We start from the raw sequence: 22,713 nt of genomic DNA on the forward strand, positions 1-22,713 counted from the left end.
CTAACTGTGCAGCTGGGTTGAAACATTTGAAATCAGACTTTAAATGTACATTTATATGAGTAGTTTTTGTTTGCATGTCTTACTTTGTACAACTGACTGGGAGAAAAGTTGTAACCTTACACACTCATTGGCTACTTTTATAGGTACACTTTACTAGTACCGGGCTGGACCTCCTTTTGCTTTTAGAACCGCCTTAATTACATGATTGCAACATGATTAAATGTTGCAGTATAAACTGAGAACCATTCAATCAGGTAATGTTTTTTCAGATCTTCTGTTGTCCAATTTTGGTGAGCAATTCAATGTAGCTTTGGTTTCCTGTTCTTAGCTGACAGGAGATGCAGTCTTGAGTGTTATGTTTTGCTGCTGAAGCTTCAAGGTATGCTCTTCTGCATACACTTGGATGTAACGAGTGGTGATTTGAGTTACTGTTACCTTCCAATCAGCTCAGAGAAGTCTGGCCATTCTCCTCTGACCTCACATTCATTTACTTATATTTAACAAGACATCTTGTGACAGCCGTCTGTTTGAATGATAGTAGCATAAAGTATATTTCTGATGAAACATGTCCCTAAAATTAGTAGTTTTTCCGTTATCCATATAACATCCATGACAAAGTGTCATGGCCCCTTCTTAAAACAAAAAAACAGCTTCTTGTTTGTAGCATACAGTATATTTCTGATGAAACATATCCCTAAAATTAGTAGTTTTTCTGTTATCCATAGATAACGGACAGAACTTCTGATTTAAAGTTCTGTCTGTCTTTTATCAAGCTGCTTTGACAGGGTGAACTGTTAGCTGTGCAGAAACAGCATGACATATGAAACGGTCAAGATAATCATACACCTTTTTTTTCACTTCACAGACTCGATCTCATCAAGTGTCCCAAAAAACCTTGTCAGCAAAACAGTGACACAAAGACAACTTTATATGGGACTGCACAGTATTTTTTAACCCTCGGGCCCTTCCACCACATATAGACAGACAAATGGCCCTTACTTTGAGTGGCTCTGGGTTACAGAGGCGGACACATATCACAAGAATCCATAAGTGATGTACTGAACTCTATTGGATAGCGCAACAAGAAATACACAAATTAACAAGAACACTGCACAATATCAAGAACAAAGACAAAATAGTGCATATTTGCCATTAACACGGGTGATGTCAAACCTATAGCCCATATTTTTGAGAGTATTTTTTCATTTCTTTCTTTGTTTAAAGTTACATGCATTAAAATGTCAAACTACCTCTCATGAGTACCAAGGCTGTGTTAAACTTCTACATAATAATGCATACTGAATCTGAACTGAGCCTATCAAATAACAAAGTGTGACTGAAACGACTGTTAACAGGTTACAATGCTAGATGTGATATGTCCCTTAACTACCAAACGCAATTTCACAATATCTTTGTTAACGTTGCATATTACGATGTTGTCATGAACGCACCACGAATCGCGCTATGTTTGAGCAGATCTCAAAATATCTGGATGGGTATTGAATGCGCTAGCACGAATGAATCCACCATGCTGCTGACACCCTGCACACTGTTTCTATCGCTTCCTTTGGGGAAGGCTAGTTCACTAGCCGGGTAACCAACCTAATAACCTAGTTCATAACAGCAGGCGTTACATCACTTTAGTTCGTGTCACACCTGTGAAATAACGGCCTAAAGAAGTTGACACTTTTCAGTCCATGTAACAGGCACTGTGGCATTAGCATGACACACTGACCTTTCTAGCTGTAACAAACGTGCAGAAGCTTTAGTGATTTAGCAAATTTGTGTTTCAGAGAGGGGCTGTCAAGACGCGACTGCTTTCAACGCGCACTGTGAGTAAAACTGGAAAGCTAGTTAAATGTTGATTTGTGTTTCGTAGTTAGTAGTTTTAAATAAGCTGGAAACGATACCTGCAAATTTGTTTTTCTTAGGAGTCACTCTGTCTATTAGCTCTGCAGCGTCGGCTGCTTGTCATTTCCTCTAGAAGAAAACGCTTAGTGAATTTGGTTAGGGCCTAGCATGCGAAGCTAACAGTTACCTATTTACTTAAGCTAACTAGATACAGTGTTCATACAGAGTACCTTTATAGCATTAGCATCGCGTGATAGCTTAAAATACCAACACCTTTTCGTGTGGTGTACAGTGTAAATATTTAGACTGTAGTGGCGATTATCTAGTCTCGTCAACGAGCTGCTGTGCTAATGCTAATCGTGACGTTGGAGTATTGAGGCGTTAAACCGGCCTGTCTTATTCAGCGCAGTCTGTTAGCTGTACGATGCTAACTTGACACTTTTTTGTTTGTTTAAGGAGTTTGAGACAGAAGAAAAGATGTCCTGTCCATGTGCTTCGGCTGCCAGGTTGTTCCTAAACACTGCTAACAGAGGTACGAAAGGGAAGACGCACACACTCCCTGCCCTACAGCTGCGTTAAGCTGCATGACATTGAGCTATTTGGTTCAACTTGTGGAATCAGGGCCCCAGCTGACCTAGATTACTGTTTGTTATGACAGTTCTGTAGCTAACGTCAGCAGGAGGTAAAAAGGTAATTCATGACAGTTTAGAAGCTAAAGTTAGGACAATGTTGTCACATCACCTACGTTTTCGTATTTCAGATTTTAGACCAACAATACATATGATTTCACGACAAACAACAAAAACATAAGGAGCGATTTTACCCCATGTAAATACAATTCTTGCATCAGACCGTGAAGTGCTGCTCTTAATAATATACATGAAATAGAAATATTGTCTTTGGTATTATGGTATTTATGCATTATGTAGCCTTATAACATGTAGTTTTAGACATGTTGTTAAAATGCCCCTTTTTTAAAATCTTTAAACGTTTCTAAAAAACATTTTTGTTTTACTTTTAACCTGTATTTTCCCATTTCCCAGACACAGGTGAAGCCTAATTGAAAACTAAAAGAAAATTTAAGTGAAAATATTATGGCCCCTTCCCTCTTCCCCCAAAATTAATGCTAAGGACACTATGCATTGTATAGGAAAACACAATTAAAATCATATGTAAATGTCATTAGTTTTCAGACTTATGGCTGATAGAAATCTAAAGGGATGTTGTTGTTTTTTTCTTTTTTTTTTAACAGGACTGTCATGCTCTCGGATTCAGTTGTTTTTTCTGAGTCGTCACGGGTTTCGAGAAACTCATTTGCCTCTTCGAGTACGTGTGAGGTCGTTTTCAGAGACCTCTGTCTGTTATGGCTCTAAAGATGGGACAACCAAGGATGGTGGAAGTGATGGTGGAAAGGTAATCTTTATTTGCAACATTTTGTAAATGTGGACGTACACAACCTAGTTAAAGCAGTGGATGATAATACTTTAATTTAACACGTGCTAACACAGTTGTTTTTACACAGAAGAGCCTCAGTGAGGGGAAGAGAATGTCTGGCTCCGGAGGATCGGGTAAGGGTGGAAGCCAGCTACGCTGCCCTAAGTGTGGGGACCCCTGCACACATGTAGAGACCTTCGTATGTGAGTACACATATTACTCTTCAACAATTATTTACAAATGGTCTAACTGTTGAATGATGTCATGTGATGTTGTGTCAGTTGTGGAAATGTTTGTGTCCCAGATGTTTTTCTTACGATATAAAGTTGTTGTTTACCAAAACCAAAGTAAATAAACTGATCATAAATAAATACATGGTATTATCACTGCTAGAAAACTAATGGTTGCTGAATAAATGGTTGCTGTTACTGGATTCCTCTCAACATGGATGATGAGCAGGGAGAAAAAAAGATGCATTAGACGTCACTTAAATTCATGATTTAGTGTTAAAACATGTTAACATCAACTTTCATATTTCTCTGTGACACAGACCTTTGTGCATGGAAATAACTATAAACACTAGTGTAAACACAGGAGATGAATAGTGCACCACAAACCATCACTTCAAGTATTTCCTGGCACAGCTTGTCAAAATAAAGATGTGGATATAAACTGTGTAATGTCGGTTTTATTGCTGTCTCAGGAATGTTTTAGATTTTGCGGTGCCACATAAACATTTTGACTCATTGCTTTAAACCAAGAGGGGCTGTTAGGATTGTTGGACGTGTGAGAAACATCTTGGACATGGGTATAATTGTTTATACCAGCGGTCCCCAACCTTTTTTGCGCCACGGACCGGTTTATGCCCGACAATATTTTCACGGACCGGCCTTTAAGGTGTCACGGATAAATACAACAAAATAAAACTGGTACCGGTACCGAAAAAAAGAAGATTTATTCATAACACACGTGAAAAGACCCAGGAAAACCGAGTTAACGATAAAACGATAACAAAATAACGCTGAAAACCGATTAAAAACCCTGAAAACTATACATTTCACAAATGAGCCTCAACTCTCGCGGCCCGGTACCAAACGACTCACGGACCGGTACCGGTCCGAGGCCCAGGGGTTGGGGACCGCTGGTCTATACGACTTTCTGACTTTAAATCGGCCAATCATAGTGAGTACTATCAATTAAAAATCACATTTTCATCAGCTGCACCTGCTTTATTCATTTTTGCCAATCTAAATCTACAATACACTTTCCAGACAGAGAAGTGGTTTATGATGTACAGTTCGTGAGCTGTTTAACAATTTATCTTCTTATAGACCACAGGGAAAAGGTGGAAGTTTGTTTTGATGCTCAAATTAAAACAAAAAACAAAAATAAAAGCTTGAGAGTCAAGTGTTCCAGTTAGGAGTATAAAACCTGAGTTGCAGGTAATAAAGGTCTTTATAAACAAAGGCCTAAGAAAAATCAATATCTGGGTTTTCATTATTTCTCAATAAGACAAACAAATGCAGAAAATGTTGAGCTTTTTCTGTTGTCTAGGGGTGGATGGTCGACACCACACTAGTCAGTCAACACATCTCAGAAATATTCATGAACTATCTATAGCTTACAGAGGAAATGAATATGAGCAGCTACAGGAAATCTGATGGGGTTATTGGGGAGTTTATTTTCCTAAGCCTGTAGTACATGCAATGAAGAGAACTGCTTGTTATGTGTTAGATTGTGATTGTCCTTAACTGGACCTTAAATGAGCATGTGTTGACTGTTATTGGTAATCAAAGCTGAACAGTATTCAAAACAACGAAGGATCAAAAACATAATAAGCTGCAGTTTTTCACTTTTTCCATATTTAGTTTAGGTTTCAACATCAGTGGGATTAATGCATAAATTTATGTTGAAGTGTCTTTAAAAATTGCTTCAGCTTGGTTTAAAAATGTCTTTAACACTGTATGTGGTGGTGGTTTTTTTTTTTTTTTGTAGCATCAACACGATTTGTCAAATGTGAGAAATGTCATCACTTCTTCGTGGTGCTGTCTGAAACTGACTCTAAGAAAGGGCTAAACAAAGAGCCAGAATCTGCTGCGGAGGCAGTGAAACTGGCATTTGCACAGAAACCTCCTCCACCTCCAAAGAAGGTAAGAAACTGAAGCAGGAAACAATTGGTCAAAACAAGCTTTTAACATTCGATTGGGAATTTGATTGTGTTTTTCTCCTGTTGTGAAAGATATATTTTTTTCCTTCCCAGATATATGCCTATCTTGACAAGTATGTGGTTGGCCAGTCCTATGCAAAAAAAGTGTTGGCAGTTGCTGTGTATAATCACTATAAGCGCATCTACAATAACATCCCCTCTGGGAGCCGACAGCAGGTGGAGGTGGAAAAACAGCCATCTTTAACACCTCGTGGTCAGTATCAGTCTTCTCTGCAGACACTGCATCATTCTGCATCTAAGGATTTATTTCAAATAATATCGACCATTACTGTCTGATGGAAACCATACTTGATTTTATCTATTTATTTATTTTTTTAAAAGCTTATGAGTCCCTTTTCGGTATTGGTAGATAGTGCCGAGCTTAGTCAAATTTTGGGTGAAATTCTTGTCTTCATTTAACACCAGAAACACGATCGATAAATGAACAAGAGCTGAAATGTAATATGAATCTTTAAAAAATGAATGCAGCAGATTATTTTTAATGATTTCAAAACTAAACCTCAAAGTGAAAATAGGCTGTGCTGAATGTCTGTCAAACACAGAGTAGAGAATTAGTGAATTCTAAGTTGAATTTGGAGACAGGAACAGTATATCCTAAAAGCAAGGCTAATTTAAATAAGCTGGTAATAAATTAACAAAATATGATCATGCAAGTTTTCACTTTGAAATGTGTTCATGCAAATGCCAAAATAAATAAGCAGACTTTAAAGTTTGCCACATTGAAAACAATATTAATATTTGCATGTTAAGAGTATAACGGTTCCTCTTGAAACGTCCTTACAAATAACCGTAGAGAGGTTACAGCTGTGGCCTTAAGTTATAATCTGTATTATTTGGCATTTGTTCAATATTTATCATATGATTTCATAAAGCTCTCTTTCAGCGACTGCATTGATAATGTTATAATGGTAATATAGCGGTATTAGTATTAATATTGATTTAAGCACTTTCACCCTCTCTCTGTAGAGCTAGAGATGAGAAGACGAGAGGATGAATACAGGTTCACAAGTAAGTGACTGTCCTACTCGCTGTTGTCTTTTAGCACTATTGAAGTCACTTAATCAGCAGTTTGTTGCTTTTAAGTTGCACAAATGCCAAAGTGTACAGACCGCTGTGACAGTCAAGGGTTTGTTTTGCCTTTTTCAGAGAGATTGCATTTTTTTATGCATTTATGGCCGTGTCCAATTTAAAAAATGATGAACTTTGAACTAAAAAGATTAAGGAATTTTGTCAACATCACATCGTATATTTCCAGTTTGTAACAGTGACCTTTTATATAAAATAAAACCTAGAAATTGAACCAGTAAAATTACACTTTTCAATGATTGACAGACCAGACAAGCAAATGAAGTTGACCTTTGACCGACTTTCAGATGTTTGCTAATTTTAGTCGAGCTGTTCTCAGTAACTCACAGTGACACTGAACAGGGTGTGTGTATTTTTAGCCCTTGTATGGGAACTATTACTCTACACAAATGGTCGCATTCATGATCAGTGAATGGCATGTTTGTCTAACAGTGACTCAAATGAATCCATTACATTGCATTTTTAGTGATTTATGAAGCATAGAGTTTTTACAGTTCTTTTTAGTAATGAGGTGACCTGTCCGATTGGCTTGTTGTTCCAGAGCTGCTGCAGATTGCAGGAATCAGCCCTCATGGAAATGCTCTCGGGGCGTCCATGCAGCAGCAGGCGAGCCAACAGGCACCTCAGGAGAGGAGAGGTGGGGAAGTGTTGGACTCTACACACAATGAGATTAAACTGGAGAAGAGCAACATTATTCTGCTTGGTCCAACTGGTTCAGGTAAGTTTGGTTTGTAATACTTTTAAGCCGATTCTGTCAGATACACTGTGCAATGTGTTTGTATTATGTCCTTCCCCAGACAATTTTATGATTCACATACATTTTCACAGGAAAGACATTGTTGGCGCAGACACTGGCACGTTGTCTGGATGTTCCATTTGCAATTTGCGACTGCACCACACTAACTCAAGCTGGATACGTGGGAGAGGACATCGAATCGGTTATTGCCAAACTCCTGCAAGATGCCAACTACTCAGTGGAAAAAGCACAGCAAGGTGGGCAGAGAGACTTTATTTACAGAAGGAGTTTCCAGTGTCAGAATGATACGTATGTTTACTAAGTAAGAAACGGCCTGTTTTGAAAACACTGAGCACAAGCAGCAAGCACCAGCAGTATCTAACACAAACATAATCTCGTTCCTCCCCCTCACATCCACCCAACTGTTTCTTTAATGTTAACATGCAATTAATAATAATATTTCATTTGATATAGGCAGTCTCAAATCACTACTTAAAATTAAAATTAAGACAAGTGTTGGGTTAATGAGCAAATATTTGAATGTCGCAATGTTTGGTTTACCATACAAACCATTGTTGTACAAATTAATGAACCTGATTATTAACAGATTAATTTATGGTGACCCTAAAAGAAAGCAATCACAGTGGTATTTTATAAAAACAAGGCCTCAACTGCGAGGCCAAAACTCAGTAGTAATTAGATTAGAGGACTGGGAGTAGAAAAGATTAGAGTATAAACAAATTAAAATGGTACCATTGGACTCTTGTATGCAAAACCACTTTGTGAAGCTTAATCATTGAGAAGATTAATGCTGTTTCATTTTCATATACATTACTGAATTACTCTGCTACAACACATCTAAAAACTAGAATGCTTTTTTTCCATGTTGCATCCTTGACTGTGCTAAAGAATGTGTTTATGGCTTTACTATGTTGAATATACTGACAAGAAGAGGAACAGGTTTAAATTAATTGGATTTCAGGTTAAATTAACAGGTTAGCTTACACATGCACTGTACTCTGCACTGCATGTTTACAAGCTTTCAGCATGAATACTGGTGAGGTGTATGCACCAGAAAGCATGAGATTGGAAGAAAATACTAAGCAGTTATCCACAGAAAGCTCATCAAAGACAAGAAGTGTCTCAGGCAGTGTCTTTGTAAGACATTAAGCTTTATTCTCCTGTTTCATGTGCAGGTATTGTGTTTCTGGATGAGGTTGACAAGATTGGCAGTGTTCCTGGAATCCATCAGCTGAGAGATGTGGGTGGTGAGGGAGTTCAGCAGGTTAGTGTGCAAACTTTATGCAGCAGTTTGTTTAAAAGCTGCAACAAATTATTTTTGATTATACTTTTATTTAATTTAGAGATCATATGTTCGATTTATTCCTCCTTGTTAAAGTTTTAGGACAGTCCAGGTGAATGTTTTGAGATTTTTATTTATTTATTTTTTGTTTTGTGCGAACACAGACAGATTTTGTTTACATTTATGACCTTGCGGTTTTCTGTTTGTTGTCCTTTTTATTCTGTATTGGTCAACTGAGACTTACATTCACTTTTTCTGCTCTGTCAGGGTTTACTTAAACTTCTGGAGGGTACAGTTGTCAACGTTCCTGAGAAAAACTCCAGGAAACTGAGAGGAGAAACTGTGCAGGTCGACACAACAAACATACTCTTTGTTGCATCTGGTGCCTTTAATGGACTTGACAGAATCATTAGCAGAAGAAAGAATGAAAAGGTAAACTTGACAAGGCTCAGACGTATTGCACGCCAGCAGGTGTTCAGCCTGTTTGTTATTCCTGCCTTTAAAATGTTCCTTGTGTTTCATGTCTGTCCAGTATTTGGGTTTTGGAACTCCCTCTAACCTGGGGAAAGGGCGCCGCGCAGCCGCTGCTGCAGATCTGGCAAACACCAGCGGCGAGACAGACACCGTAGCAGAGATCGAGGAGAAGGACAGGCTGCTGAAGCACGTCGAGGCCAGGGATCTAATTGAGTTTGGAATGATCCCAGAGTTTGTTGGCCGTCTTCCCGTTATCGTTCCTCTGCACAGCTTGGATGAAGACACGCTTGTCCGGATCTTGACTGAACCACGCAATGCTGTAGTGCCCCAGTACCAGGCTCTGTTCAGCATGGACAAAGTAGGAGTTCTAATATTGTAGTTGCTGCAACGCTGTGTGGGTGGTGGGGGGTAGACATTCTCATATTTGGGCTGCTGTGTTTGCACAGGAGGGTTTTCTTGAGTCAAAATACAGCATTGTCCTCTCAAATATCTGCACATACTGCTTTTATTTATAATACGAACACTTTCCAGAGGGTAATCTGATGCATGTACTTTCTTGTTTCACTGGTACCAAAAAATCATGTCTCTCTAAAACAGCCTCTATTTCTTTTGTTAGATCAGATGTACAGAAACATAATAATATATTTGTGTTTGTGACTTAAATGACTTGATTTTTAGAATTAAAATTAAATGGTCAATATCTTTTGTTTCAGTGTGATCTCAATGTGACTCAGGATGCCTTGAGGGCAATAGCAAGAATGGCTTTGGAGAGGAAAACTGGAGCTCGTGGCCTCAGATCCATCATGGTATGTGATTCTTACAGAAGGTGCCAAACTTAGGTTTTTATTTTTTTGTTGTGGTGTAAAGTGAAAACTTGTCTTCATGTACAGGAAAAACTCCTCCTTGAGCCCATGTTTGAGGTGCCCCACTCTGACATCATGGCTGTTGAGCTGGACAAAGATGTTGTCCAAGGAAAATCCCAACCCAGATATGTCAGGTCAGTACCTCTCCTCACAGTGTCGGGGTAGATGGGTCCTGCTAGAGATCAGTTTTCTTACACCGAGTACACGGCGGCTCAGTAACTGAAACTCGACCTGCATCCTTTATTTGAATTTCAGAACTCCTGCCAAGGATTCGGCAGAAGAGGAATACGACTCTGGCATCGAGGAGGACAACTGGCCTAGGCAGGCAGACGCTGCTAACAACTGAACCATTTTACCCTAAAGGCCATGCTGTTGCAAATCATTAGATCACTATGAACCTTTTGGATACCAAGTTTGGTACCAACTCTTTTATTAAAGCCCCTGACGAATAAGCTGTGGACACTGGTGGGGAGGGTTTTTGTGATGAAGTTAAGAGAGTGTAACAGCCTTGGGTCCTGTGCATCAGATGTAGATTCTATAGTGGTGCACTCACAGGGTGGACCTTAAAATATTTCAATCTCTGGGGATTGTTAACATTTTATCTATATAAAGATAATGAAATTTTATTCATGGAAGTATTTGTAGCTAGCTTGTTTTTCCTTTTTGTAGTGAGGGGTTGTAATGGCAAGGGAAGCAAATGGAAATTATGGGATCATACTGTACACTTGCAAACATGGGATGCTGAGAAAAGAAAGACCCGATATGATGTTAACATGTTAGCTGATGCCTCATCAGGGCATCATATTCCATGAGCACATCAATATTTTTGATGTTTTCTTTTTCCTTTACCATCATTGTAATAATGGTGCACACAGTGAAATCAGCTGTAAATGTTTAGGCATGCTGCTTAGGTAGCATTTGTAAGCAGTTTGTATGACATGACCTCTAATTATTAGAACATATTGTGAGGTATAATGCACCAGCACACTAATTACAGCAGGTGAGACACAATGGTGACCTTTTAAACAGCCAGAATGGTTATTTTCAGTTTTTGGCTTCCTCCTTTAGCACACTTTTTAGGGAATGTATTAGTGTTTACTTACAGACCTCTGTCTCACAGAGGGCTGTTTCACAAAGCTGGTTAGCCGGGTCACTTTGAAGTATCAGTGAAATAGCTTCTGAAGTTTTGTTTTATAAAAACTGAACCGTGTTCAGATGCTCTCTTTCCTGTTAATGCTGGCTGCCTCTCCAAACCTGCTTTGTCAAACACCCCTCAGAGCAGCATGGATATTTTTTATTTTCCTTGTGGTTGCCTGGTTGGCTGTTGGAAGCTCACCTTACCTTTAGTGATGTAATATCCTGTTACTAAATGGTACCTCAGTACACGTCTGTAATCAAGCCTCTACTTAAATGCTCTGACTGAACCATGCTGCTGTTGTCTTTAAAATGCTGTTTGTGCTTTCAAACTAGATTAAACTAGATTTGTTCCCCCCTTTGCTTGAAGCTTCATTTTATTTTACTAAAGTTTTCAGAGGTCTGTTACAGAACCTGTACCCCCCACCCCCAAACTTTTGTGAATCTTAAATTTATTGTGATTGTTTAAAGTGTATAAATAAAATGTATATCTCTGTACAATTTTTTTTTTTTTTTTTTTTTTTTTTTTTTTTTGTTGTTCTTTCATTCTCATTTAAGTTTGAGGTGCGATTAAAACCTTAAAATAAATGAATGCAACAGACATCACAATGTTGTGATGCACTGTTAGGCTGTCACCTTTATGTAATCAGCTAATCTCTGGAAAGTATTGTGCTGTGCTTTGTTTCCTGATACCTCAGCATTTCCCTAATCCTCCTCCTAGTACACAGGAAAGTCACAAAGTGTCCGTACAAAGTCTTTAGTGTGGCCTTGAATAGAGATGGAAAATGATACAATCTGCTGAAAGGGATAAAATAGTGAAGTTTTAATAATAATACTTAAATATTAGAGACAACTGTATTAGATTGTTTTTCAAAATATATGTATAATATGTTTTGGTGTTATATGGTTTAATTTTGATATGTTTGTTTGATATATTTCTTATGGCTCTATGACCGTGGGATTAACCTCCTAGGACCTGGCGTCCACATATGTTGACATCACATTTTGGGTTATTTAGACCAAAATACTAAATTTTGCTCTACAAGGGCCTGATATCTTACGAGGACATTATACTGCTACTATTCTAAAATTTTAAACGAATATCCTCATATGTGGCTCTTATTTTCCTAAAAACAAAAATAAGGTAAAAAAATAAAATTCTGGTAATTCTTTGTTTTTACATTTATCGGGCCCCAATATGCCCAAATATCAAAGAGAAATTAAAAATGCATGCTGTTTAAGAGTTCGGGTCTTAGGAGGTTAAAGCAGGCACCTGAGGTATTGGTAAACAAACCCAATGATGTCAGAGGCTTAGTGGCGAAGGGGTTTATTGCGTCTGCTGTTTGTGAGTCATTTACTCCAAACACTTGCCGATTGTTTCAGAGGACCGCGGACCTGGAAGAACATATCTTACCAAGGTAAAAATTTCAAAAAGTCAAACTTTCTTTTAAAACTTAAAGGTGAAGATAAAGGACAGCTTCGTGTCTTCTGATGCAGGTTGGTGATTTGAAGCATTTTGGTGGTGATGAACATGCTGGAAGATGTCCCATTTCAGACTGAGCTGGGTCCACTGGAGGAAGAAATGCAGCTGTTGCCCGCTCCGGACATTACTCTACCAGACTGCCGACAGATAATGAAGGAAACTGAGGTCAAACATTAAAAAAACATTTCCAAAAATATCTCAATATAGAGCCTGTGTGTTTTCTTGTTCAGTATCTGCTTGCAATTTTACTTTCTCAGTTTAATTACTTTAAAATCCAGGGTTTGAGTTTTGGAGTTTAGCAAAGCTTTTTTTCTTCATTTTAATGCACTTCTGAAGTTACAGATTCTAATAAGAGTTTAAACAGTGCTGAAGACAATGTTCTCCTGAAACAATATGCACACTGTAATGAAGGATTAAGTTCAAATAAAAGAGCCAGATTGGGCTTTTACTGTGAAGTTGGAAATAGTTTTTATTGCACCTTATTAACATTACTGGTATAGGTCTTTTTCCCCTGGAAGAAAAGCACAGGTTGTATGATAAAATTAGTATATTTAGGGTCATGTTCACACTTGAATACTACACAGTTATTACTGTTTTTAATAACCTCCACACCTGTTAATGTCAGCTGTGAAAAAGGGCTAATGCTCCAAATCTTTATAATTTTTCTGCAGTACGGATTCAACCTGGAGAGATGGATTTTAACTGGCCAGGAGCCAGTCTGCCAGGCTCCATCCTGCCCACCTTACTGGTTGATGTTCAGCAGCCCTAAGGAGAGTCACAGAGTCACTCCCAGGAGCAGCGATCAGTGGGTCCCCAACCCTCGGCCCCGCAGCCACAGCTTGAACTCTGCAGACGCTCACTGGCTGCGCCATCGCACCGTCAAGTTCCTCGTATCTGACTCTGATGATGAAGATGGTTATCATGAGGACAATGAAATGTCCTCTACTGAAGATGCCCCTCACCTCATCAATTGCAGGGAGCGGCCCCGGAGCGCTTCACTCAAAGGCCCGATCTCCAGAGTCAAAGACATGCACTTTGTTGCTTCCCCTCACAACTGTAAGACTGGCTCAGCTCAGTGTTTCAGAGGTCACAGGGGCACGCCTTCTCCCCAAGAGTGCAGACAGCCTCTGCGTGTGCTCGAGCAGCACAGATCACAGCAGGCCAGCCCGCTCCCTCAGGGCCAGAGGAACATCAAGAAGAGGCAGCGCTCTTCAGGCAGGAAGTTCTCCCAAAACACACCACCCGCTGGACCTTCCCCACCGAGGCAACAACAACAACGACCCTCCTCTGCAGGGCCTGTTTTAAAAAACCGCAGAAAGAAGGTTGGTTTTTCTGAGAGCGTCACATAACAATATAATACTTGAAGCAGGTAAAGCTGTTTTCTATTATTTGTGCCTGGTCTTCCCTTGTCATCATCAGGTTCTGACGAGCGGTGCCTCTCGGGGGGTTTTCTTCGACTGTGCAGCAGAGCTTTTGACAGCCCTCAGCCAGGAAGAGAGAGAGTTGCTTGAAACAATCACTGAGAAAGGCTACCCTTTAAGAACAGCTATTCTGGCGCTGCAGAAGACAGGCTATAGGAGCCCTGAAAAGGTACGTAACACACTGGGGTTATAACATGCTGTTTAATGACTGCATTTTTCAACGAAACTGTGAACTCTTAAGTCTGACTGAGTAAATTCTGACTTGAAATTAAAACTTTTAGGATAGAGCGGCACAGTGATACAGTAGTTGCTGGAGCCTTTTGTGTTGAGTTTACATGTTCTCCTGCCTGTGTGGGTTCTCTGGCTTCTTTGCACAGCCCAAATACCTGCATGTTGGGTTAACATGTGAATCTAAATTGGCCATAGGTGTGAAAGTGAGCATGAATGGTATCTATCTCCTTGTTAGCCCAGCATCACAGATATGAGTGGTGGGATGAGATATATGCTATTGTATTTTAATTAAAGGCACTGGGCATCAAGTCTGGCCTCAGGTGCTCTTACTACTGAAAGGCCCCAAGGTATATGTCGAGTCATCAATATGCTTCAATCAAGCATTCAGTCCAGGTTTGGAGGACTGTGTGTTTAAAATCTGGAGGCAGAAGGGTATAAGTTATTTGGGAGACATCTATATTGAGGGCTAGCTTGCCCCTTTCCAAAAATTACAGAAGACATTCAAGCTTTCAATTGAAAAACTGAAAGACATGCGCAAACTTGAGACATGTATCCTTTTTAAAGATGAACAGAAGCCTAGCCATGCTGTCTTGGATGGTCTCCTGAAAATTAAGCTATTTTCCAAAGGAGCCGTGTCTCAACTCTACAGCATCCAACAAAATTTAAGTGATTCATCCTCAGAGTCATTCCGGGCAGATTGGTAAACATTCACAGTATCTCTATAAATGCTCAGCACACCTCAATACAATTCAAAGTTGTCCATACTTCTATCCAACTAGATTACGTAAAATATTCAAAGGCACTTCACCTCTGTGTGTAAATTTTTGAACAGAGCAAGGAACCCTATCTAATGAGTTCAACAACAGTTACAGTAACAGTTTATAGACGTTTTGGGGTAACTAATTTGAGTTTTTCCACCAAGGCCTTAAATAGGGAACCAACCACCATGAAATTGGTGATCAAAATAAATCTTTATTCTATCCATTGTCCTGTGGATTAATAATATCACATTGTACAATGAACACTTATAACTCAAGTAATGCTTTTTCTGAGCCGCCGCCAATTTGTTTTGTATAAATGCGTTTTTTTAAGTATTTAACAACCAATACACACATCCTTAAAAAAAAATAAAAAATAATGGCATCAGAAGAAAGAAGAGGTTAAAGAAAATACAGCAATCACAATTATCACCTAATTTGCAATACTTGGCAAACCAATGTTTTTCTAATGCATTAAACATAAAACACATCTGTAAAGTAATAGTATGTAGGTCAATCTATATCCTGTATTCACATTCCCAAATGTTAATGAATAGACTTTATAAAAATTGTACACAGAAATGGATAAAATTCATGCTTTTTCTGCTATCGACAGGTGCTAAAATATCTGGTTACTTGTGATCGTCTGTGTCAGCTGGGTTATGACCAAGCACAGGTGGAAGAGGCTTTGGAGATGTTTCAGAACTGTGAAAGCAAGGTAAATCCAGTTTTTCCAAGTCAGGTTGAAAAGTCAGCACCTGTCACACCCTATTGTACCTTGACATGAAGGAGCAAAACAATATCTTCTTTTTCCAGGCTGCTGAGTTCCTACGCCTGTTGGCTCAGTTTAATGAGATGGGCTTCCAGCAAAGCGCAATCAAAGAAGTGCTGCTTGTTAATGAAAATCACAGTGAGAGGGCTCTTGAGGAGCTCATGACACGCATGGCTTAAATAAGTCATCACATTTCCAGTGAAAAGAAGGGAAGGACTTTTACATCCACTCACTAGAAGAGCACTTGTGAGAGCTCAGTTCCAGACCAGACCAGTCACCTACCTATAGTTTTAGAGAAAGAACAATACTTTGATAACTCTGGCAAGGATTTACCTCTGGCTGAATTCAAATACTGCGTTTTGGCTTACGCTCAGTGGAAGTAAAACCATGTTCAGCTGAATAATTAGGGGCAGGAATGATGGGAAAATAATAGTCACAGAGAACAAACTGCTTTTAAAACGTTTATTTACAGGTTAAGGAAAAGAATAAAACCACCCAATGTTTGGTTTCTGATGAGCAAAATTAGCTGTCAATCCAGCTCGAAAAAGAAAATCATGGTGCCACTTTCCACTTTAGTAAAACAGTAGTGCTGTAGATAACAGATATTTAATTTAAGCCAAAATAGGATCAAATAAAAAGACATCGTAAAAAAATTAAAATGCCAGAGAAATGCAAAGAGCAGAGGAAACCCTGGAATAAATTCTAATAAAGAGAAATGTTGACAAAATATTTACAGTTTTTTGTAGGAAGTTCCCTCTTGTTCATTGTGTCACCAAACTACCCCTGAGGTGGGCGACCCTCTGTGCCAGAGCAGCTCTGTTGAACCATCACTGATGACTGACAGTCGAGTTCAGCAGTCCTGACTTTACATTCGATTTAGAAGACTTCGTGAGGTCCCTCTGTAAGAAACAGTCCAAATTAATGTTTTCATATTAAAAAAACAAAACAACAAAAGATCAAAGGTAAAATATTTGTGTATCAACATGGTTTTCTCACATGACAAATTAAGTAGATGTATTCACTTTGGAAACCTTTAACCTCATGATGACCAGATTTGAGTCATGTGGTGGAAAGTTTTAGCTGCAGCTCAGACAAATAAGTCATTGAAACTTCGGCATGACAGGAATTTTTTTGATTTATTATTTATAGCACAGGGCCGTAGCCATTTCAATATTTTTTTCATAAGACCTAGTGTACTTTGACTATTTTAATTTATACATTCATTGTAGACAGATTCTTTTGGCTGTCCCTTTATTAACAGGGGGTTGCCTCAGTGGATGAATCAGTAACTTTGATTGTATGCCGGCTGCCCCTTCTGACGCAATCCCCCTGCCCGCTCTCCCAGTGGATGTGTCAAACACTATATGTATACTTATATGTAAAAGGTGATGGTTCGTGTAAATCTCAATACAAATAATCAACATTTTCTATATATTAATTACTGCTGACTGTATGACGAAATTTGGAATACATGTATTCAAACATTAAAAGATGGCAGACAGCTTTGTTTCTTAAAGTCTTGTCATCATGTTATAAATGATTTTTGTAGCTTTTTCTTTGCATCACAACTGCATAATGTGGGAATTTCATCTGCATTATAAAATACATGTACACCCACATAGCAAGAAATTAAATAAGTTGTACATTTGGTCGTAAACTTAAACTGTGAGCCAAATGTTTAGTCTTACAATAATCTTTATTACTGAGTTGACTAAACAGATGTAAAAACCCCATTTACCGCAAATTCCGAATAGGAGCCAGCAATAGAGTTAAAGGTGAAGGTGTGATCTTGAGTATCCTGAGACCTTAATGGTGTGCCACTTGGAGTGTTTCTATTAAGGTGGGAGATATTTTCCTTGTTTCGCTCTAGCGCACGGGGTGCCTTTCCATGTCCAGGGGTTCGCAGGCCAAGACCCTACAATGAGACCAACTAGAATGATGATGTGTTTTGGCAAGCCCTTTCATTATATAGGACTATATAGGACATTATGACAGATGAGCACTTTCACCGTGTCCAATATATTGACATACAAAATAATGCATTTCATATTATGTATATTTATCTTAGTTAACGACACTGGACTTGACTGGTTGGGTAGAATGAAAAGTTATCAGTGTCAACGTCTGCATAATATTCAGGACACACTAAACTCAAACGTTGACCAACATTGAGTCTAGATACAAACTAATGTAAGAGGTTTTACCGTTTCAATATGAAAAAAATAATGATCAAACCTGTCTAAGATACTGAACAAACCAATCTAATCCTGATGGTTTGACTGTCAAAAACTACATGAAGCACAATACCTTGCTAGCAGACAACGGTGGTTTCTGGGTGGACGACAGGCACATGGTCCCACTGAGGCCTGAACTCAGGAAGCTGGTTGGAGTGGAGAAAGTTGAGGTGCCATTGAGCTGAGTGGACAGGGGACAAAGGTGTTTCAGTCAGTGCTCATGTTTGACATTAACACAGTTACAGAAAAACCACAGAAATATCTACCCATTTACCTTTTTCATTTTTCCAGGTGTGGGAGTCCCTCCTATCCGCCTTTTAGACGGGGTTCTCACCGTCGTTCCATACAGCATTTCCTCTTGTATCTGCTTAGTTTTCTTCATTTGCTATTTTCCAAAGAACAATGCATTTAAAACAAAACAAAAAAATGCACTGGCAAAACTACAAAACTACTGCTACAGGGAAGTGAAAGTCACGACAGCGTGTCACAGCAATAACTTCACATACCCTTTCAAGCTTCTCCTTCTCCTTTTCATTGTGGTGTTGATCCCACTGCTGCTGCACATAATCGAGGAATTTCTGTCCATTCACCAGAAAATCTTTGCCATGCTCCTGCTCCCAAGCGTCGATTTGGGCTTTCAGACTCTTTTCCAACTGAAAACAAGCATAACAGTTTTTATGTTGTCACAAAAAGGGGGTCTTATTACATTTACTTCTCTTATATGTACACTTAAAAAACAAAAACAAAAAAACAAAAACAAAAAAACAGACACCACTGTGAAACAATACCAATACTTAATGCAGGGCCACCCACCAGAGGCCCTTTGCTGCATGTGTCCCCTGACTAGGCTATCTAAATAAAGCCCATTTTGAACAGCAAAATGTGCATTTTTGGATTAGCAGAGCTCAGCCGATTCCCTTTTAACAGCTTCTGCACTGACAGTGGACTGTCAGATTACATCAATTTCTGAAATGCTTTTGATGAACAGACATATGCACCTGAACCACAGAGTGACAGTCATTTAATATCCCCATCTGTTGGACAAAACCTTCAATACAGCAATGGAATTTTGCTTCATCTCCTTTTATTTGCCAATTCATCCAATATGACATCTTTGAAATGTCTTCTAAGAGAATATCTTACAGGCTGGCATCTGCTTACAGTAATGCTATATTTACTGAAGCAGCATAGAAACTCTCACCTTAGGCAAACTTTTCTGCAGGTCAGTTCTCTGCTTCTCTTCTTTCAGAAGGTTCCCACCCCTGTTGTTGAATCTTGAAGGGTCATTAGCCTTTTTCTAAAAGGGGAAGCATACAGCCACATGTCACCATGCCCAGAGATAAGCATTTTAAAAGCTTCCACAAAAAACTTATAGAGACAGCACTCACGTCAAGCTCCAAGTACAACGTCCAGTTGTCCTGCCATTTAGTGACTCCCTCAAAGAGATCTTTGTGGCCCTCATAATACTTCTTCAAGGTCGTGATCTCAGCCTCATGTAGATTCAGGAGCTCTTCTGTGAAATCATCTGAGTAAAGAAAAGATGTACCAGAACAGTAACTCCCTCTGTGACCTTTGGTGCATATGTTTGAAATAAAGCAGTCATTATTAAAACAGACATTCACCATCATGATATGGCGCAAAAGCTTGTTGCTGTTCGGGGCTGTAGAAACATTTCTTCCATAGGAGGGCAATCTCTGCTCGGATGGCCTCAACGACACTTTGCATGCTCTGCATTTTCAGCACCTCTAGACGCTGGACCTCAGCCTGGAGCTGGAAACACAGGATACACATTATCAGAACCTTTTACGACGGCTTAGTGGATCTGGGTGGAAAAATAAACAGACACATTATTTAAAATCATAAATCAAAAGGTAGGTTTGTACCGCTTCCATGTTTCTTTTCTTTGTGTTGATCATATGCTCTGAGAAAATTTCCCTGTCCTCTTGGGGAATCTGAAGCCGTTCCCAGAGCTCCTGGATCTTAGTACGGTAACCTGAACAAAGGAGCTCATTCTCAGCCTTGCGGTTTTGCAACTGGAAGAAGAAGAAATCATCCACGTTATTCTATGCAATACCGTAGACGGATCACATTAGAAAAGGAAAGATCACAAACTCACTTGACCGAGGAGGAGTTTGAGAGCAGCAATGTTGTCATTCGACAGGCAAAATGCCTCTTCATCCTCACAAATCACATCAGTCTCAAAACTGGTCTCTGGCTGCTGCTCCAGATCATCCATGCATACAATGATCTCCTTTTTGATGCTCACAAATTCCTTGCGACGATGCTCCTGCAGTGACGAGACAGGTTACAAACCAAAAGCAAAAACTGTAATATTAAAGAAACAAACAGAAAATCAAAAACACCTTCTCTTTGGTGAGATCATCAAGGTAGGCCCGATAGCTCTCTAGCTGTGTCAATGATGGAACAGAGTCCTGGTTGATGCAAAATGGGGTAGTGCACATAACATCACACAGCTCTCGGTCTTTGACAACGAGGCCTTTCAGCTCTTCCATTCTTTGCTTTTTGTGCTCCTTCATCACCTCCAGATGTGTGCGGCAGTTCTTCTCCATCTGCAACATGCTGCAGCCATCCTCCTCCTGCAAAGAAATCCAAAAGGTATGGTAAGGCCTAACACAGATCATCTAGTTGGTTATAAAAAAAAACAAAAAAAAAAAAAAAAAAAAAAAACACACACACACTCAGACACACTTCTCAAATGTAAATACCTCAAAAGGGGGCATCTGAAGCTCACTATACAAAATACTGAGTTCCTTGCGACAAGACTCTATACTTTTGAGTACTCGCTTTTTGAGCTCCTCTTCTTCTGCAATCATGAGGTCCAGCAAACCCTGAAGGCAAGAAAAATCAAAGAGGCAATTGTATGATTAGTCCTACAAGGCCAAAAGGTACCATAATGTATACCAGTGTCAGAACTCACTTTAATGTGCTTGTGAACATCATTGGTTCTTTGTAGGCGCTGCTCTTCAGGAATCCCTATCTCTTCCCAAATATCCTGCAACCTGACCAGGGCTCTGTTCAGGTAGGCAACAGACTCTGCGGCATGGACTTCACTGGAAGAGAACCAGATCCTCAAGTTTGTTAAGATACACTTTACCACAAAAGTTGAGCAATTCCTTTGTTGCAGCAGTTCAAAAATAAGCTAAATACAAAAAACAAACAAAAAACATAACAAAATGGCATAAAAAAGTAGAAAGGTATACATTTCCGTGAAGTAAAATACAACATGACAACGCAATACAAGTAAAAATTTAATTTCATGAAGTAAAAATAAAGTTCAAGAGCTCATTAAACGGAAAAACGTATTCGCACACAGGTTCAGGGTAACAAAGTGTAAAGTGTGGTGGATACTGTAATAAAATAAGCTGGTGTACACAGAGGTTACGAGTGTGTATTCGGGGCTAACAATCAAATCAGACAGGTTTCACTGGCTTTTTCCTGACTCAGAGTGGCCCTCCGGGGGTGTGTGTGTGTGTGTGTGTGTGTGTGTGTGTGTGTGTGTGTGTGTGTGTGTGTGTGTGTGTGTGTGGGGGGGGGGGGGGGGGGGGGGGGGGGGGCTGTACGTTAGCAGGACTTGGATATTTTAACTGGTGTTTCAATTACTCAAAATGTAAACAAAAATGTATATTATTTTATACTACAGTAAGCCAGGGATTTTAAAACCAGACAGGAAACAGCTGTGTTAGCACCCGCAAAGCCAGACGCAACAGCCCTTCCACCATCGACCGAGCAAACTAACATTTAAATAGTTGCAGACGGCGTAGCATATCCGTGGTACCCCTAATCCTAAATAATACGAGTGACCAAAAAAACCCAAATAGTAATGACAGCATAACCTAACGACTGCTCCGTCTCAATGTGTGAAACAGGCTGTGCGACTTTTCTCACAATTAACATTAAATGCTAACGCTAATCAGCAAGTTTAGAATACAACTTACATAAACCGCTAAAAATTATATTTATATTCAGTACTAACCTCACTCTCATTTCGCCACCGCAGACAATTGAAATGTTTTAAAAAGAATCGTCCTGTTCCTGCAAACGGTCTTTTGACTCCTCAAATAAAAAAAATCTAGGTTAAAGTCAGTGTAGTTGCCCGACTGCCCGTTCGTTTGTCGAGTGCATTTGAAATTTGCACCGAAACAATGCTTGGACTCTGATTGGCTGGTGAAATGACGTCAGCGGAAATAGCTGTGGAGCGGAACCAGAGAACTTGTAAAATAAAAGCTTATGCTGTACGTGGAACTTCTCCCACTTGTCCAAACGCGGGGCTGCAGCAGTCTTCAGCAAGAGGTAAATGGGGATATATTGCTTTAATGATTCATACAAAAGTGTTTGAAATGTCTGCAACAAACAAAACAAAACAAAGAAAAATAAAAGTCCTTCCTCTTAAATAGCCAGGTATAAGGACTGGACTGACGAGTGAAGAAAAAGCTTTGTCCAAAGAAGGACGTTACATAGGTACAGACTAAATACACCTTTATAATTTACTCGCAGGTCATTTCGTAGCAACTATTGTACTTGTTGCGTCATCTATTTAATTTACTATTCTAATGAGTTCTCTATCTTTCCAGAGAGGGACAGCTCTATTCTGCCTTTTTAACAAAGCTAGGAAAAAATTATTTTAAGGAATAAAACATATTTTTTGTTCGTTCAAAGACAGACCCAGTTCATTTGAATAATTTGAC

General features: G+C 39.3%; 3 protein-coding genes across 6 annotated transcripts; 2 read left to right on the plus strand and 1 right to left on the minus strand.

The window, feature by feature from the left end:
• Nucleotides 1-1,533: 1,533 nt before the first annotated feature.
• Nucleotides 1,534-11,609, plus strand: clpxb (caseinolytic mitochondrial matrix peptidase chaperone subunit Xb). 2 transcript variants are annotated; one of them, XM_085166361.1, is made up of 15 exons: nucleotides 1,535-1,832; nucleotides 2,308-2,383; nucleotides 3,104-3,264; nucleotides 3,374-3,488; nucleotides 5,281-5,435; nucleotides 5,546-5,705; nucleotides 6,479-6,520; nucleotides 7,140-7,316; nucleotides 7,427-7,591; nucleotides 8,531-8,619; nucleotides 8,905-9,069; nucleotides 9,170-9,469; nucleotides 9,825-9,917; nucleotides 10,002-10,108; nucleotides 10,230-11,609. In XM_085166361.1, exons 2-15 carry the CDS (start codon nucleotides 2,329-2,331, stop codon nucleotides 10,318-10,320), a joined length of 1,875 nt encoding a protein of 624 aa, XP_085022487.1. In that variant the 5' UTR covers nucleotides 1,535-1,832; nucleotides 2,308-2,328; the 3' UTR covers nucleotides 10,321-11,609. The 2 variants fall into 2 exon arrangements, with proteins under 2 accessions (XP_085022488.1, XP_085022487.1); XM_085166362.1 differs by lacking the exon at nucleotides 6,479-6,520 and having other exon boundaries at nucleotides 1,534-1,832.
• Nucleotides 10,625-22,182, minus strand: LOC146515372 (protein regulator of cytokinesis 1-like). Of its 3 annotated transcripts, none has more exons than XM_085166365.1 (14): nucleotides 22,002-22,182; nucleotides 20,946-21,078; nucleotides 20,734-20,856; nucleotides 20,371-20,604; nucleotides 20,124-20,294; nucleotides 19,891-20,040; nucleotides 19,630-19,777; nucleotides 19,396-19,532; nucleotides 19,209-19,304; nucleotides 18,514-18,660; nucleotides 18,282-18,392; nucleotides 18,081-18,188; nucleotides 17,579-17,688; nucleotides 10,625-16,672 (listed from the first exon to the last, which is right to left on the minus strand). In XM_085166365.1, the coding sequence occupies exons 1-14, from the start codon at nucleotides 22,010-22,012 to the stop codon at nucleotides 16,639-16,641; spliced, it is 1,713 nt and encodes a 570-aa protein (XP_085022491.1). In that variant the 5' UTR covers nucleotides 22,013-22,182; the 3' UTR covers nucleotides 10,625-16,638. The 3 variants fall into 3 exon arrangements, with proteins under 3 accessions (XP_085022491.1, XP_085022490.1, XP_085022492.1); XM_085166364.1 differs by having other exon boundaries at nucleotides 17,512-17,688; XM_085166366.1 differs by lacking the exon at nucleotides 17,579-17,688.
• ubap1lb (ubiquitin associated protein 1-like b) lies at nucleotides 12,634-18,778 on the plus strand. The gene is made up of 5 exons (XM_085166388.1): nucleotides 12,634-12,756; nucleotides 13,263-13,913; nucleotides 14,011-14,181; nucleotides 15,618-15,719; nucleotides 15,818-18,778. Exons 1-5 carry the CDS (start codon nucleotides 12,634-12,636, stop codon nucleotides 15,950-15,952), a joined length of 1,182 nt encoding a protein of 393 aa, XP_085022514.1. The 3' UTR covers nucleotides 15,953-18,778.
• Nucleotides 22,183-22,713: the final 531 nt, after the last annotated feature.

This window comes from Neolamprologus multifasciatus, chromosome 7, assembly GCF_963576455.1.
Source record: "Neolamprologus multifasciatus chromosome 7, fNeoMul1.2, whole genome shotgun sequence".
NCBI lineage: Eukaryota > Metazoa > Chordata > Actinopteri > Cichliformes > Cichlidae > Neolamprologus > Neolamprologus multifasciatus.